The following is a 19317-nucleotide window of genomic DNA, read 5'->3' as shown; positions in this document are numbered from 1 at the left end:
AAACTAATCAAAACCCGGAGAAAGAAAGCCAACCAACCTGGTCCGTCTCGTCCTGACGTGTCTCAATGGTTTGTGAGCATTTAATTTTAACGGTCCGTTTCACACGCACCTCTTCTAGCTGCTGTCGGACTGCTGGTCAGGTTTAGGTTGGCTACTATAAAATGCAGAGAGAGAAATAACCTGACCTTACATTCACTCTGCAGTGCCACGACGCTGAAGGTGGGAAGTGACAGAAACAAGCATTTCTCTGTGTGTCTTTCAACCCTGTGTGTGTGTGTGTGTGTGTGTGTGTGTGTGTGTGTGTGTGTGTGTGTGTGTGTGTGTGTGTGTGTGTGTGTGTGTGTGTTACCATCATCAGTTTATTCACAGTACAGATGGCTCTTTATTGCTCTCAGGTAGAGGCTGATCTCATGAAAGACTTGCTTATGTTTCTAGTTCCACCCAAACTGCGTGTGTGTGCGTGTGTGTGTGTGTGTGTGAGTGTGTGTGTGTGTGTGTGTGTGTTTATGTGCATGTGCTCATACCCTGCAGACCTCTTTAAAGCATTCTACCATTAAGTCGGGTCATTTGAAATAAAAAATAAAGGTTATTGTAGCGCCTATAGTTTTTCGATTTAAATAGTATGTATTGTGCACAAATCTTGTTGGTTATTTAAAAACCTTTCATTCATTTAAAATGACTGCAAAGCTTCCATCATGCCTTCCTCTCTCAGCGGTCATCAGATGTGTGATGAAACTGGCTCACAGACGGAAACATGCGATCACCGTCCACCAACACGTTCTTTATGCTCTACAGAAAATAAAAGACTTTAATATAATCACCAACTGCTGTGGCGTCTCAAAGGAAAGTTGGGACCAGACGTCCACCATCCCGAACTGCTCATCTCTTCTTCGTCTTTCCTCTTTTTGCTTTCCAGCACCGACAAGTTTACCCATCCCTGTAATGATGAAACAACTCTCTACCGTGTCAAAATCGAGAGTTAAAGTCTACCTCCTCTCTCTCTCTCTCCCATCCTCTCTCCTCTCAGTCTCCACCTTTTCCCAGCACTTCCCCTCGCCTCTCTCTTTTTCCATCTCTCCCTTTCTATCAGACCCAGTGTTCACTTCCATCCATCTGCCTCCATCCCCTTTCAGGTCGTCCCGAGGCTCCTCCGTGGCCTTAAGTCTAATTAGAAGGCAACCGGGGTGAGGAATGCCCTTCAGACTGCCGATGCTCATGCCACCTGCAATCTGCTGTGGGGAAATAGCTCAGTACCGGTCGGACCCGCCAACAGGACGGGGTCTTGCACATTTAATGAGGCAGCCTACAGATGGTCCTTGTTTTCGTTCGGATGTTGCCTCCTGAGCTCTGACTCCTCTAAATCTTTTAGTTTGCTGCGTTGTTTCACCTTCATGCTCAGTGTCCAATATGAATGCATTTACTGTAGCAAGTATACTTCATAACTCCTTGTTATTATTCATATGTATTAGTTATTCTGTTGTGACATGGCTTAACATTCATGTCAGATGTGTAAAGGAAAGGGAACAGACTACAGGGAGAGAGTGGAACTTATTATTATATTCATGTGTGACTATTTTTCTCTATATTATTTACTACTCTTGTTTATTTATTTATGTCTTGCTTTTGTCTTTTATTACCCAGCAGTCTTACTGGTGTGCATTCAGCCAGTATCAAACAAATACTTGACACACTAAGCGCATACACTGCCAGAAGAATAACAAAACATATACTACTTGGGTTTAATTTAAAATGTTTATGTACGCTCACAACGTTTTAGTTCTTAAACTTAAAGTCTTTCTTTGGTGTCTAGCCTTGCAGTTAGTTTAGATTGATACAGTCAAACTCCTGTGCAAATAAAACAGTCAAAAATCATCTGCATGGCTATATATCACTACAAGAAAATTAGAAATATGTTATCTGACCCTTCAAAGCCAAAACATCTTTTATAATCAACACTTTTGATTTAGACTATTGGTCTGACAGAAGTTTGAAAAAGTAATTGCTTGTCTTTTTTTTCTCACTATTTCCGGACATTTTTTATTATAATAATAATAATCATATATTTGATTAACCACCTATAATGTTGAATTCCAGTCCTCTTAACAAGGCAAAGAAGAAGAAGACACAACGTCACTTTCCTTTGTGAAGCCGACTCACACTAAACCAGCAGAGAAGGAAACATTTGTTCGGCTTTAGAGAGTCAAAAGCCACAAAGGGTTGAGAGCCAGTGAACCGGACAGAATAATTTAATACATTTTCATGCAGTATTTCACCTGATGATGGCGCCAGATACATGACTACCGAGAGATAAACAAGAGAAGCTGAACAAAACAGACAACTGTATTTATTATTGTTTTTGAGTTATTTACATCTGTTTCGGTTACAAAATGTGGAATGTGGCCAGAATCAGAGGGAACAAATCTCTTCGACATTTTTCTTTTCTTGGCGTGTGAATTCAACAGCACTCGCGTGCGTGTTTGGCTTTTAATTACAGTGCAGGTGCCGTCAGTGTCTGGACAATGTGCTTTGTGAGTTTTTGTGCTCAATTTTAGGCAGTGTTTCGCTTTCTGGACAGCTGTAATCACACAAAGAAAAAAGGAAAAAACTACAACAGAGGAATGTAAAAACTGAATCTCAGCAATAATGCCACAGAAATGTATGAAAGTGAGATTTAGTTGCTTCCCAGATGAATTCACAACACCGAGGTCTCCGCCGCCTCCCTTCTCTTCGGATGAAGCAGCATCTCGGATACTTCACAGACTTTTATAAAAGATTCACCACACCTGGAAACACGAAACCTGCTGTGCTGCATTCAAACCGTAGTCTTAATATTTTTAGAAGAGCAATGGCTGTTTTTTTTAATGTTTTTTTTTTGTGAATTTAAAGTGCAATTTCTTAAAAAAAAAAGAAGAAAATCAACATATTTCAACAAAGAATCACAGTTACAGTGAAAGGCAGGACGGACGTGTCAGTATCAGTTGCACATTTAAGCAAAAAAAATTGGTTTGACTTGATAACAAAACTGATTAGTTTGCTACACGTGGACAATAGCTTGAGCTGCTCCTTCTCAGTAGTATCATTCATTTAAGTCCCACTGATGATGCCCGAATCCATGTTTTCCATCATTATTTTTACCCAGTGTGACTTCCAATTTATAGTTTTGAGCACAAATCTTAAAAAAAGTTTCAGCTGTCAAAGTGTTCTCGTGCTCAGTCGGGGATGTTGAACTCTCTTTGTTTGTGTCTTTGTCTCAAAACGTCTCGTCTGAAAGAATTTAGCTCAAGCTTTAATGACATCAGCCGATATTGACATTATTTCATATCAGTGAAAAATAAACACTCGTACATGCTTGGAGGGGATCAGTGCCTCTCATCCTTCACCACTCGCTCGTCCACGGCGTTGTGAAAAAATGAAAAACCCTTCTTAATGGCACACATTAACCCGACTCCAGGCAACGAGAGAAAGATGGGACGGAGCGGGGATGTTGAAGAGTGGCGGAGTGATGCGTGGGCGGCTGGAGATAATCTCTCAGACGCCTCAAGGTGTAACAGCATCCTTCAGAGTCTTTGTGTCTCTGGGTAGTAACTAGGTTACCCCAACTTGCTCTCGTCATGTTGGTGCTTCCTCCACGGCAAAACAGTGTCTCTCTCCCTGTTGGTCGCTACCTTACATCAGCTGTTTTTTTTAGCCTGGGCGTCGGCGTCCCACCCGGGCTGGCAGTGTTCGAGAAGTTACACCAGTTCATCCAGAAGAGTCCCTATGCTGTGGTGCTGCTCCGGGGGCCCGGCTATGGGTTTGTTGCACATGGGGCAGACGCAGCGCACCTCCAGCCACTTTACCAGACACCTGAGCAAAAAGGTCACGGGACAGGAGCGGATCTTTAACAATATGACACTATAAAACACTCCGTTGCAAGTAGAAGTTGTGATTTTACCCGGAAAAGTGGTAAGTATGAGTGTTCAATGTGTCAGCAGCATTTGTATGTGTTAGCTGGTTGGCTTGAAGCTAATTTAAGATAAGATAAGATAATCCTTTATTAGTCCTGCAATGTTGGAATTGCAGAATTACAGCAGCAGGAGACACACAGAAAATAAAATCATGTAATATAAATAAACAGTAAAAACAGTATTAAAAACATTAAAGAAGAAAATAATCCAAAATAGCAATATTAAATATACAGACGGAATAAAATGTATATAAAAAAGTATTTAAATGTATTTATACTGCACCAGTTGAACGTAATTAAAGTAGCCAAAGTGATGAAAGTGTGATTAAGTGTTCAGTTTGTTATGCAGCCTGACAGCAGCAGGAAGGAAGGACTTGCGTATACTGTTGGGTCATTTTATCTATAACAATATTTTCTTTATTTCTGTGTGTAAACATGTTGATGTCTTGTGTTGAATCTAGTAAATATAACTCGTTGAATTGCGAGTAAATTGCGAGTAAATGTACGTGGTTTACGTTTCACAGCTGTCATTGCATGTGAGAGCCCTGTGTTAACATGAAGCTTTGGGGGAAATGAATTAAGGGCGGTCTCTTGTCTCAAGTTTTTCCTTTATTCCTCTCTAAGTGACTTTCTTCTTTCTTCCTGCTCTCGTATCTGCATTCACAATTCTGACATCTGATTTATTTCTGTCCACAATCCTCCAGCCAATCTTTATTACCACCTCCAGGAAGTTCAGAGCGATTCAAGTCAGCGTTTCACTCAACCACTGGTGGAGCCGGTCCTAGCTCATCTTTACGCTGGCGCCCGATCACTTAAGTCCTTCTTCATCATTTTTATAACCCTTGGAATTGGTCTCCCCTTATGAAACTGCAGTTAGAGAGCGACCGTCTAAACTGTTAAAAACAATCTGGACGACCATATCTGTGCTTACTCTTTTAGATGACATCTCTCTGTCTCTCTCCTTTCCCTGCTTCCGACTCAATCAGCTGACTGAGGACATTTGAGGGTTGAGGAGTTTTGCCCCGATCTCTGTGATCCACATTTCATTTTACGTTTTCACATTGTGCCCACGAAGTAAAATATAAGAATTGTATTGTTTGTATGCCTATCTTTCATTTAGTCTCTCCTGATTGATATTGATCTGATTAAATTGAAAAGAAATCACAATTTCAGACATCTGGAATGTTTCCCCTGCTATATGTAAGCACTGATTCCACGCAGCATCTACCCAGGTGCATGCTGGGATACGCTCTTGCCTGACCACTGCCACCCCCCCTGCAATTCTGCGATTTAGTCATGAATGAATCACCCGACACTGTCTGTGTCTCGCGGATCAAACGCGGTCATTTTCATTTTGACAAGAAGAAGAGAAAGAGAAAAACAGAGACGCTTACTTCCTGTGGAAAGCATGTTGGCATGGCAACACTCCCAGCTCGTCTTTCACTTTGAAGTCCTCCAGACACACGGCGCACGTCTGCTGCGGGAGTGACAGTCAGGACAGAGCGGGGACAGTCATTTAATGATATTCATAATATACAACATTGTTGGTCATTTATGCAGAAATCAGTGCAATCACATCCTCACCCCGTGAAGATTCAACTTTTTGGGATCTCCTTTTAAAACCACCTGGAGTATCAAAAAAAGAAAATATGTTTCAGAGAGATTTATTTAATTTATTATTATTCAAACCTAAAGGGTGCTTATATATTAGCGTGGGACTATACCTCTCTGTATCCAAACCGCTCACTCTGGGCTTGGTGCCGTAGTTTGCTGTGTGTGAATAAAGAAACACATTAATAATTAATAATGTACTTTGTTTACAACCTGTATAACCTTAATTCGACCAGACTTTGTACGAACTTCTTTGTTTAAAGTGTTGGAAGAAGGAGTCAGAAGCTTAAAAAGTAGAAGGTCTTGCATTCAAAGTACACGACAACAGTAAAATGCTATTTACACATGAAAGCATTATTATCATTATCATTTAGAATTAAATAATATAATAATATAACCATTATTCTGTATGACGAGTACATTACTTTTGATATAAGTACATTTTTCTTCTCATACCTCTGGATTTATACTGCTCTCATATTTCTGTGCCTTATTTTATATATGTTCCTATACTATTAGCATTATAGCATTTCTTTGTATTCTTAATTCTTAATTTGAATGCAAATTTTTACCTTAAGTTTTAAATTATTGTAATTCGGTGTGGAAGGAGCTAGCTTTGTAACCCTGTTAACTGTGTATATGACAATATAAATATCTATCTATCTATCTATCTATCTATCTATCTATCTTATACTATAAATACAGGACTGCTTGTAACAGTGTATTTCCTCATGTTGCATTGTTACAAACTTAAGTAAAGGATCTCAATACTTAAATACTTCTTACCACAGTGGGAAGTACAGAGGGGGTTATCACAACAATGCACTTAAACCTACTTTCACTGTGGATGACCCCTTTAAAATCATATGGAAATACCGATTAGTGCAGCTTAAAGTAAAACAAGTATTGTCAGCCAATAAAACAGTTGAAAGTAAAATCCCTCATCTTGCAGAGTGTATTGTTGCTGCTTGTCGCTTTGAGCTCATTGTAACTACTTCCATGAGTCTACCAGGAGATAAATATGTCTGTCTATTCTAAGCTGAGTCTAACAGCAGCTCAGGCTCAGGTTTAATAGAACACCAACCTATTTGTAGGCCTTTTCCTTGAAAATTGCATACCCAAACTAACCACGAGGGCTATTTGAATAATTTGGTTGTTATAATAAAAGGTATACATGTGAGAGTATGTTCAGAAGTGTAAATATCAGTATATATGTTACTGGTTAAGAGTAAATGGAGATGACACACAGAAAAAAATTAAAACGTTTCAGGTCCGCCTAGAAAAAAAACACTTTCAGGATGATTATTTCTTTGAAAAGATGCAGCTGTAAGGTCCAACTCTAACCCACATCATAGCTCAATATGTGAACATTCTCTAACCCAAATCATAGCTCAATATGTGAACATTCTCTAACCCACATCATAGCTAAATATGTGAACATTCTCTCTGCAAAGGTTGACTTTGATAAAGTGAAGCAGAACAAAGTTAGAGAGGGTTTTAGTTCAAAGAAAATTTAGGCGAGTTCTCCAAAATCTGTGCCGTTTACATTTTTTCATGTACCAAACCATATATTTCTCTTGTATATTACTTATGGTATTCAATACATCCAAATAGAAGCTGTGATTTACAGTTCAGTCTGCCCCCCCGTGTCTGGTTTTTAAAAGGTTAAAGTTGATGTGGTTACATTATGGGACTGCGTGTGACAGAAGCGGGGTAAGCGTTGACAATTAACTGTCTTTTTAAAGAGCGACACATGCACACACAAATACATGTTCCCCTGATAACACGTGTGCACACTGTTAACACGCTGAACACGCACAGGAGAACACACACACTTCCACGCACGTACATACAGAAACACAGTTAATGAGCGCGCCGCGTCTTCGAATCCCTGCACCGCCCTCGTAACCAACAATAGAGAGGAGATCTTTATCACTGCGTCGGTTCGGCCGGTTATTTTTGGCCTCCTGCTTTTTGCACGTCTAAACATAGACTCCAAACGCCTATCACTGTCTGTGATTTGAGCCTGAAACTAAATGTAGTCACAGCATCTGAGATGAAAGATGAATGTTTAGTTTTGATCTGATTTCCCCCCCGCCCCCCCGGCACCCTCAAGAAAGAAAAAAAGAATTAAAGTCAGGAAATGGCAGTTATTTGCTGTGTTGGTCAGCAAATAAACTTGGTTTATTGTTAATGCTGATTGCCGCTAACAATCTTCCACGCGGAACAATGTGAGGATGCACGTTTTACATGTGTTGGGGTTTCCCATGCCTGGAGAATGATGTGAAGTGGGTGAAAAGGGGGACATGACTGAGATTGCCAGTGTTGCAGTTCAGCTATTGTATGAAGCAACAATGAATTCAACAGGTGGGAATGAACTACAAACCGACTGCTGCTTTTCCTACGAAGGAATAAGTTCATTGCTCTTTGCACACTATGTAATTCCCTTGGATAACGACATTAGTTGCTTATATTATGCCATCTTGCAATTCATTTGTTTCCTACATTTTCAGAGACACACCTTTATAAATCAAAGAGCTATCCTTAGTATACACATTTAATAGATTTCTCTCTCTCTCTCTCGATCATCTGCAGGTAAGTCGGCATCCCTATGTAGGACCATGTACACCTTTAAACTACTGCAATTTGAGAGGCGTTTCTGAATATTATAAGTGTGACTGGGCACAGACAAGTTTCCTGTAAATGAACAACTGTGGTAAGCTTTAAGAGCTGGCATGTGGACCTTCAGGGGATTTCACAGGTCCAGTCTCAGGGATCACTAACGGCAAAATAAATGAGTCAGTGGGATCTGGTGGCTAAATATCTCTGCGCTCAGTCACTGTCTTGCAGTGGCGTGAGAAGTGCATCTTCTATTTCAAAGTCCTACATTCAAGTACTGTGTTTTCAGCTAAATTAAATTGAAGCAAAAGGATGTTCCCTTTCAAAGCGTTCATGGAACAAATTATAATATTTTATGAATTCATCACGTGTTTGATTTGTCAATTCTTCTGTAAAGTAACTAAAGGTATCAGATGAAGTAGAAATAAACAATATTTCCCTCTGAAATGCAACGTATTAGAAGTACAGGAATACACAACTAAAGTAAAAGTACTATTAGAAAAGCAACGGCTCCACAATGAAGGCTGAACAGATATAAATGTGCTTTGCTTTGAAGTCTCACATCGACAAACAGGGACAGATTTTAAAGTCACCGCGATGTTAAAATCCAACATCCCAGACACAGAGAGCCTGTCTGAGTGTATAATAGGAAGCCTACCTCCAACAGAGCATGACATTTATCACTCAGTATTCAACTGGTGAATCACCCGGTCTATAAATTAATTCACAATCACACTCCTACACAAGACTAGCTTCAGCATGTTAATGGGGCCGAAAGGAAGTGACTCATTGGTTATGATTCACAGGCGAGTGCTTCGAGAGGAACGGGACGGACCCGAGCTCGTCTGACAGTTGATGGTCAATTAAGTGCCGAGGCCAGGCCAAACAAAACATTAATAATTACAGAAATGTGCCGGCGAGGTTTTCTATTCTTTGGGTAATCACTAAAACTATCCCAGCAATTTAAAAACTGCTCGAAATGAATGCCTGTTTTTTTGTTTTTTGAAAGATTTCCTCCACGTTTGCCTGAGAGTAAAAACAAAGGAATTTCTGTTTCTCAAAATAATTGATCCCATGAGTTAACTCAAGACGTTTGCTGTTCAACATTATGTTGTCTAACTTCGCAAGTTACAGTTCTAGTAAAATATTGCGGTTGTATTGTTCAGCTTGGTGTGGAGTTTGTGTGACTTATTCAAACTAATGAATGCACGCTATCGGATCCCGATGATCGCCTTTGGCGGACACAATTCACTTCTCCTCGCTCTGCAGCCGGACCCTTCTCTAAGGATCTGGCTTCAGCTGCTCTTCAGCTACTTTGTGCACCTTTAAATATACTGACAGTAAAAATACTATACTTAGCGCTGATGTTCTTTTGTCTGCTGGTGTTTTGAGGTCAAGAGTAAACTACGTCTTAAAGGTATTTAGAAGTTCTTTAGATTGTTGGCACAGTCATCTATGCCACTTGTTGCTGCTGTGGGAATTCATTTATATGTAATTATAGAAATTGGCCACACTGCACAGGAGGGTAATGCACAAAATTGAGCAAAAGGCGTCAAATACCGATGCTCAATCATCCCAAATCAGCTCAGATTAAAAAAACAAACAGGCCCTTTGCAGGTGTAGGCGCTTCCTTATGAGATTTTGTACATGTGTGATGTTTTCGTGTACTCCCACTGTGTGCTATTCAGGTCGAGTTTATTCTGAGCCGCTCTGCAGCTTTGCTCGCTGCTCTCCTCACAGATTGTGGCGAGCTGCTTCCTGTTGCCTCATGTCCCGTCCTTCAGACACAAACGTCCATTCAGCTCATCAGGGAGTTTACAGTCAACAGAGGGAGAGGTCACCCTGTTCCTCTTTTCTTCTCCCACCCCCCCTTCCTCCTTCCCTCCCTCACTGTTCCTGCCCTACACACACACACACACACACACACACACACACACACACACACACACACACACACACACACACACACACACGCTTTGGTTCAGACGTAAATATCTCAACAAATATCATGGATTGCTTTAAAATGATGTACATATGATCATGACCACACTATCAGGTCAACATTTTACTCATGGTGAACATGATCAGCCTTATACCTTTTATCTCTGTCTAAAAGGCCTCTGTAAAAAGTCAATCAGAAAGCTGCAAACATGGAGAAGCAGCGTTCAGCTTTTCTGCTCCACATATCTGGAACAAGGTCCCTGAAAGCTGCAGGTCTGCTGAGACCCTCAGCTCCTTTAAGTCCACATTGAAGACTTTTCTGTTTGCTGCTGCCTTTAATTGAACCAGATTCAATGCATCTCACTACTGCATTTTATTTCTTAAACTGCACTGCAACTTTTATTCAACTTTTATTTTTTATGTTGCTTTTTCCACTTTTATTTTGCTTTTTGACTGTTTTAATGTTTTCTTAACTGTTTTTAAATCTGCATTATGTTTGATGCTTTTAATGGTTTTATGTGAAGCGCCTTGTTCGCCTTGTTGTTGAAATGTGCTATACAAATAAACTTGCCTTGCCTTGACTTTTAATCAGCATGTTAGCATTGTCCTTGTGAGCATTCCTCTTAGTCTCTTATTTCTGTTTCTGTTTCTCACCTGATGAAGTAACAGCAGAAGATGAGACTCAGGATGAAGACAAAGATGCCTGTCCCAAAGATGACCATGTAGATGTTGAGAGGCAGGTCCTGGAAGGTGATGGGCGGCATGGTGCACGACTTGTTGGAGTAGACCAGTCCCAGACCACAGAAGCACCCTGAACAAAGACGGAGGGAAGATTTAAGATGCATTTGCATGAAGGCTTTAGCTAGAAAAAAACACAAGAATATACAATAATAATAACTTTATCTATATAGCACCGTTAAAGACAGAGTTTACAAAGGGCTTTGACAGACAAAGCAGCAAAAGCAACGCAATAAAACAACAGAAAGCTCAACAGTGAGGCCCAAAAAACAATTGATACGATAAAAATGAACTAATAAATACATAAAATTAAAATAAATAATATAGTTTAGTAAAATAATTTAGTAAAACCAACAATTAAAATAAAATAAAGCAGTAAAGCGACGACATCACATGAAAGCCAGTCTGTAAAAGTGGCTTTTGAGAAGTGGTTTAAAAGAGATTACTGATTCTCCGAGCCTCGTCTCCTCAAGCGGGTCGTTCCAAAAGCCGAGGGGTCCTGATGGCAAAAGCACGGTCACCTTTAGTTTTCAGCCTCGACTTTGGAACAGCCAGAAGAGCTCTACCTGAGGACCTAAGGCACGAGCTGGCTCAGAAGGGGTCAACATCTCCTCTATGTATTTTGGGACCAGACCCATAAAATGAAATCATAAAATCAATTCTTAAAACAAACAGGGAGCCGGTAAAGAGAATTTAGGATTGGGGGTCTGTTAAAATCAGCCAGGAGGCGAGAGAGAGACTTTTGGTTGATGCCAGAGAAGAGGGAGTAACGGAAAAGATAAACGCTTAAATTACTTTTTCGAGGTCAGGGTGAGAGAGGATTGGTTTGGAGATGCTTCTAATTTGAAGGAAACAGGAGAAGACCTTTGTGATTTGTGGTTTGAGGCTTCAATCTAAATCAAATAGAACTCGTTTCTGGCAGTGGACTTTATGTTAACATCTCTCAAAACATTCAGCTGTACACTGTATTTAAAGCACTCCACTATTCATCGTCAGCTGAGGGTCGGCTATGCCGTCCTCTAATGGAAGTCAGAAGTGGAAGCTTTACACACACACACACACACACACACACATGCACGGACGCAAAGGCTGAGGAAAGGAGGTAGAGAAAGACGACCACTGCACTCTGCTGTGACGCAAGTGAGACCTTTTCAAAGTTATACTTAAACATGTAGGAGCCTCTTAATGCGGTATCCGAGCAACACGGCTGTATCTCTTATAACACACTTCTGCGTCTGATAAGCAGGTCGGTGCCGGTTGAAGGCATGAGCGTGGACGGAACGAGAGCAGCTAGCCACAGACGAAAAAAGATCATATTCGCTCAGCCCTCATTGAAATGTAATATATTTTTGAAGACGCTGATGAAATCTAGTTCATTCGTTTTAAGACTCACGCGCTTGAGAATCGGCAGATTGCAGTTCGATTGAAATGGCAGCAAAGGACATGTGCATTCTCCTACGGGGAGCTGACTCATTCATAGGAAATAACAATAATTTCATGTCTTGAACTGAGTGCTTTTAGGAAGAACTTTGTAGCGTGCTCCGATCCAAACAGATGGTACTTCCATTAAGGGCCCCTTTCTTTGTGTCGTCCTCCTGGCTGTGCCTCTACACACTGTGTGTGTTTGTTTTACCATGAAATAGATTATCACTGTAGCACTGCTATTTGCAGTCAAGGTCAGAGGTGGGGGAGGGGGAGGTTTGAAGAACAAATGTGGCCATGATCACTGGACATGTCGCACTATGTGTGTATTTGAAGGGGTGCTATTTATTATGTTTGTATTAATCCACGAATATTAACCACGAATTCCCAGATTTCAGGGGAGAAACTAACGCGGAGAAGCAGTTGTAGATTAGATAGACAGAGACACAGAGAGGACTCTTGTGCTGTGTGTGTCTGCATGAGTAATGAGAAGTCGGTATCTGCATGTGAGAGGCGGCTTTGTGAGATCGGGGTCACACTAACCCAGTGAGCGATAGTGAATCGGAGCTAACACAGGACTCATCGCAGTCTGCTGATATCAACCTCTCCACGTTAGAACAGGAGGAGGAGGTGGGAGAGTCTGAAGATTTTAATTTGGATCAAACACAGCAGCTGAATGACAAAAAAAAAGGTTCAATCACAATGGAGAAATCCAGACACCCGAGGCAACTTATCTCACGGTAGATACAAAGTGTACGACAGAGCACAGCTAAGAGCCAGAAACACATTCACCAGTTACTCCTTTTTCTGTGTGTAAAGGTTGCATGTTCTTCCTGTTTCTGTGCCCCGTGTTCCTCCCACGGTCCAAAGGTATGCAGGTCAGGTGGACTGGAAACTCCAAATTGTTTGTAGGTGTGAATGAGTTGTTTGTTACATATATGTTTGCTGGTCGGACCCGTAACTTGTCTACCGCGGGATGCATGGACGAAGTGATAGATGCACGGATTGATAGATGGATTGGTGGACGGATCGATGGATAGACGGACTGATGTACAGATGAATGGATACATGGATGGACAGACAGAGATGGACAGATGGATGAACAGACGGACAGAGATGGACAGATGGATAGATGGATGGATGGATGGACGGACATGGATGGACAGATGGATGGATGGACAGACAGACAGAGATGGACAGATGGATGGATGGACAGACAGAGATGGACAGATGGATGGATGGATGGATGGATGGATGGATGGATGGACAGACGGACGGAGGGAGGGGAAGACTCAAAAACAAATGGATGGATGGACAGGCAGAGATGGATGGATGGATGGACAGACAGATGGATGGATGGACAGATGGATGGATGGATGGATGGATGGATGGATGGACAGACAGAGATGGACAGATGGATGGATGGACGGACATGGATGGATGGATGGATGGACAGACAGAGATGGACAGATGGATGGATGGACGGACATGGATGGACAGATGGATGGATGGACGGACATGGATGGACAGATGGATGGATGGATGGATGGACAGACAGAGATGGATGGACAGACAGAGATGGACAGATGGATGGATGGATGGACAGACAGAGATGGATGGACAGACAGAGATGGACAGATGGATGGATGGACGGACATGGATGGACAGATGGATGGATGGATGGATGGATGGATGGATGGATGGACAGACAGAGATGGATGGACAGACAGAGATGGACAGATGAATGGATGGATTGATGGACAGACGGACGGAGGGAGGGAAAGACTCACAAAAACAAATGGATGGACAGACAGACAGAGATGGATGGATGGATGGACAGACCGATGGGGGGATGGAAAAACAGATGAGTATATATGGGTTAATGAGCAGAAGGACAAACTGATGGATGGATGGAGAACGTGAGCAGTTTCACATCCCTGTGATGGGTATTGTTTTCTTGCGGAGCGCTTTTTTTTTTTATAGATCGTGGTATTTCTAGTCAGTCCTGCAGCCAAAGTGACACGCTGACATTTCTATTTGACGTTTCTCCCGCCTCACAGTGGAAATTGCAGCGCGAGAGGATCGATACTTCGCGCCTCGTAGTTTCTCTCTGTATGAACAGTGATGCTCCATCTCTCAAGGCCCGTAGCGGCTGCACATTCAGCGAGAGGGGATCACTGCCAGAGAGCTGCACGATCGGAAATGAAACACAAACTGATATGCAGCGCCGCACAGCCAGGATCTCACAAATCAAGAGGTCAGGGGTCAAAACCTGTGGAACATTTTGATAAGCAACCAATCAAGCTCTGTTAGCTGCTCTGAGTATTTAATGGGAAAACACAAAATTGCACATTCCACACTGTTCAATTATATTTCCTGTAAATCTTATCTCCCTACATTTGGGTCAAAATGTCATTCCAAAGCCTTTTCCACACTGTAATTTTTTCTAAACATATGATGAGCTTAACAAATATTAAAACAGGGGTTCCCAATCCCTTTAGTTGGGGTTCTTTGTCATAAGGCAGGTGTCCGTAAGGTGTTAACAGTCCCACCAAAAGAGATGATATAATTTTTTTGAGATCAAAACAATAGAATTATCCAATATTTCACAAAAAATGCCCAGATATGTGATGCGTAAAAGAAAATGATAAATTATTGAAAAGGACTATTCTCTCCTCTCTAGAAAGTAGTAAAAACTAGATTCACCTCAAACCATCTACACAGCTCGGTAATACAAATCTAATATTGTTATGCAATAATAAATCAGCCACAGGGCCATTTTTTATTCTGCAGAACGAGTGCTTTTCCTTTTGATACTTTAAGTGCAGTTCGCTGATAATACTTTTCCTTTCCCCGTAAGTACAGGTGAAGTTGTGCAAGAAAGTCAATCCTCTTGCCTAAAAACAGTCCACCGTTTGGATATTTGACCAGAATCCACCTTTAAAAAAACCACAACAACATGCGTCGCATGTGCGTCCTCGCAAACTGTGAAACTCCATGGCGTCAGCTCCTCCATATTCAGATATCACTGAGTGTCCACAACGGTGGTTTGGACCCACGCGGAGAAATGAACATGCACTCAAACAGACTAATAGGTAGACGTAAACCTAATGTTCTCCATCTTTTCACTATGTTAGTCTGCTTCTCAAAGATCGGCAGCAGACAAAGAGACACACACTGGGGCACATGTTCCTGTATTCATGCCACTGCACAGCTGATGGCACAAATCACCTGTGAAGCTGCTGCAGACTCACACAGTCTGGGTCATTTCTATTCAGGTCTCTGAGGTTGTGTGTGTGTGTGCGTGTGTGTGTGTGTGCGTGTGCATATGTGTCTGTCTGTTGGTATGGATGGATGCTCACGTCGTCCTCCCTCCACCTTTGTATGCATGGGGAGCAGACAGCAGACACATATGTGGTATTTTGCTTTGGGTGGAGCCCCGCATGGCCACTGACCTATATATTGGCACACTCAGGAGGCTCCCCGTTGCCATGGCGCCCCAAGAGTAGCAGATGCTGTTGGGGGGAAAAAGGGCTGAAGGCTAGCCTGGAGCGAAAAAGTTCTCATTTTGAGAGAACCCAAGTCGGTCGTGTTGAGCTGCAGCCGTCTGACCGATTCTCGTGACGTGGTTCAAAAAGGGCAGGAAAGTCCCTCCGTGATTTGATGGAGCTGGAAAACACGTCGACTATGGCAGCTTCCCTGACGGCTCCTACGAGATGCCTGGCAGGGTTTTGTCCTATATACGGGCGCGTTCACACAAAGCTGCTTCTGCAGCTGCTGCCGCTCGCATTAAAGACAGAACTTCCCATCAAATATTGAACAGTTCACATGGCGGGGGAACACTCAGGACTGCATGCATGACTGCTGCTGATGAAGAAGGAGAAGAAGAAGAAGAAGAAGAAGAAGAAGAGTATAGGGCCCGAAACTCCCTATCATATGCATGAAAGTGCTACATGTGTCACGCATAAACACACTAGCATGATCACAGACACACAGTGCTGAGCTGTGTGGCAGCCTTCATTTTTCCAGCAGAATGTCACTCTTTGATACTGTGTGTGTGTGTGTGTGTGTGTGTGTGTGTGTGTGTGTGTGTGTGTGTGTGTGTGTGTGTGTGTGTGCGCGCGCTATTTCTCCTATGAATAGCAGGGGAGTTGAGCAGCACAAAGGGAGTAATTGTTCTTGTCTGAACACCGCCAACAGTCCACCGAGGAGGCTGCTGTGGCTGCTGCTCTCAAATCGGCAAAGCCAGAGGTAAAAATAAGACGACCAATCCATCATCTTCACCGGGTTTCAACGTGACAACGGCACACTGGCGCACCAGTCCGCTGCCACGAAGGCGTTCATTTTGTCTCAAGCATGACGGATGCGCCGCCGTAGACGCAAAGGGCAGGTTTTCAAACAAGACAGAGAAAGTTGTTCTGGCTTTTTGGGGGCTTTTGGAGATAATTGGTCGCGACCGTGAAGATTGTGAGTGAGAGGCTGCAGAGAGAGTCTGTCTGAGGAAACAAGATTATCCAGAGAGGCTAAATGTTACTCAGACAGCACAAAGACTGGCCTTGTGTGGCTCTCAGCTGGAATTAATTTAGATGGAAATAAAGGATGCTATTGATTAAGCCTTTTATCTCTTATTCTTCCAAGCAATGGACAAATTGATTAAACATTCAGATAATTGCTGTTTTAACATATTTTTCAGTATTATAGATTATTTTAAGGTACCTGGAAATATAATCAGAATAGAGGTAAAACCTCAAGTCCTTCTATTTAACATTGATAAGCAGTACACAACACATTTATTATTTATCTATTAATCTGTGTAAAATCTTAATCTGTTAATTGTTTCATCTATTATGTTAAAATTGTGGAAAATGCTCGTGCTAATTTATTAGGACGTATTCAATCAGCTTGTTTTACTCGACGTGATTTGTCCAGTTTACTGTCATACACGACAAAGAAAAGATTCCAATCATCACGTGTGAGGAGCCATTTTTGATTGAAGAATGACAAACAAATATACAATTTGTTATATTAATAATTGCTGATTCATTTTCTTTCAATCGACTAACCAATTCATCGCCTAATAGTTGCAGCTCTACAACAGTTTATTACTTTACAGTATGTTTCAGCTGTTATAACACATGAAGACATATTTTATACAGTTTTACTATATTGGCATTGAATATCCTGTGAGTTAAAGTAGTTGACAAATACATTAATAAACACTTATACTGAATTCAAATCTATAACTATAACCCAGTCCGTTATAAACCATGTATTACATGTTAAGTGCAGGACAATGTTATGCCACCACAAGTCTTAACAGGACTGTTTTTGTTTTATATCACATTAGAAATGTCTACATTTTTTTTTTTTTTTTAAAAAGACACTGCAATCTAGCTCTATAATATCAGTGCTGCGGGAGATTGACAGGCTGTGTTGCACATGATCTCAGAGGCCTAACAATATAAAGAGACTGCTCACCGTTACACCACTGAAATGGGTGCATCAATGCACCAGAGGGAGTCCTCGCCGGCGGGATCCGATTCGTGTTTACCAACAAGCCGCAGCCGCCCTGTGCAGATGGATGACCGCGATGAAGCGCCCCGAGTTAGAGCCAGTGACTGTGTGCCAGCCGTGTGAACGAGACAATGGCACCTGTACAAATTTAAATGTGAATAAATAAAAAAAGACCGATGAAGAAGCAGGTTTTGTTTTCGTGTCGATATCCGATGTCACAGAGTTGGGTTCATCCCTGCAGACTGAGAGAGAGGGAAAAAAGAGAAATGGTGATGTGGATTTCCCCCCGTTGTTCTCCTTCTCCTCGCTGTGGCTGTTTGGGCTCTGTTATTATTAATAGATGGGATAACACTGACCCAGCGGCAGCATCTGTGTGAGAAACTCCAGCACTGGCTGGATTTGCTTAGTCCCGCCCCCAGCGGACGCAGAGCGACGTGTGCGCGGACCAATCGCCGGGCTGCCTGGGTCGGCGCGTGTTGTGACGGCCTGGCTGGACGGAGTGCGTGGTTTCTGCCACCATATCTCCTATTTCCTTTATGCATATATGTATTATACGGGGTAATTCATTGCCAAGACGTAAATAATACTGAGGCTACGAGTCCAAGTCGTCTCTCCTGCAGGTGGGCCCTGGGGCCAAATGAATGCTATGTAAACCTGCAGGCCCCTGTGGACCCCTCTTTTCTCCCACGCTATATTATGGAGGGATGGATGGATACTTTATTCATCCCCAAGGGCAAATGTATTTGTCATAGTAGCAGCTTACAGACACAAACATAAAAACAACAAGAATGAAAGATATATACAGCAAAACTCAATATGTACAACGACACAGCAGAGAGTATTAATTTAGGAAATTCAATTTAAACAATAGAGAAAAACGCAAAGTATGTGTAGTGTAGTGTATGAATTGTAGGAGGGTTTTTTGGAAAAAGCTCTGAAATTATGAAAGTCATGTTTTATAATTGTGCCACTAGCTCTGAGACCAAACACAACGTGTTGTTGTTGTAATAATCAGTACATGGACTAGCGCTTCTCAAACCTTCCGATGACTCAACGCCCTTCACACTGCAAGAAAAACAAAACACTTAGGTCCCTTTAATCACCTGAACTGTGCAAGATGCATGCATTGTATTCTGTCTGTATGTATAATATTGCTATTGTGGATTATTTGCTGTTTATTACTTGTTTGTTATTCTTGTGTGCACTTTACCCATCTGCTGCTGCAATCCTGCAATTTCCCCACTGCGGGATTAATGAAGTAATATTTAATCTTATCTTATCTCATGCGGTCTTGGCTACTGCATAAGGTGTAATGTGTAATGTGGGGCTTACAAGCTGCTTCCCATCAGGACTAAACATTCAAGTCACGGTGAGCTAATAACCTGATGAAGCTATCAGTGGTATGGGTTTACTTGGAATAAATGTGAATTTGTAAGAATGTAAAGTTAGAGGTTGGTTAATTCAGCTACATGCAAAAAACTAAATGTTTTATTTATGTTGTGTGACTGAGAAAACGTTCTAAGCTG

General features: G+C 41.8%; 1 protein-coding gene across 1 annotated transcript; it reads right to left on the bottom strand.

The window, feature by feature from the left end:
* Positions 1 to 3731: 3731 nt before the first annotated feature.
* Positions 3732 to 17780, bottom strand: rnf122 (ring finger protein 122; the record flags this gene model as incomplete). Its single annotated transcript, XM_079222790.1, has 6 exons — positions 3732 to 3846; positions 5341 to 5423; positions 5531 to 5572; positions 5671 to 5716; positions 10772 to 10928; positions 17756 to 17780. 6 exons carry the CDS (start codon positions 17778 to 17780, stop codon positions 3732 to 3734), a joined length of 468 nt encoding a protein of 155 aa, XP_079078916.1.
* Positions 17781 to 19317: the final 1537 nt, after the last annotated feature.

This window comes from Taurulus bubalis (genome assembly GCF_910589615.1).
Source record: "Taurulus bubalis genome assembly, chromosome: 8".
In the NCBI taxonomy this organism is placed as follows: domain Eukaryota; kingdom Metazoa; phylum Chordata; class Actinopteri; order Perciformes; family Cottidae; genus Taurulus; species Taurulus bubalis.
Note: the sequence above shows the minus strand (reverse complement) of the source record. Positions and strands in the feature narration are given on the sequence as shown.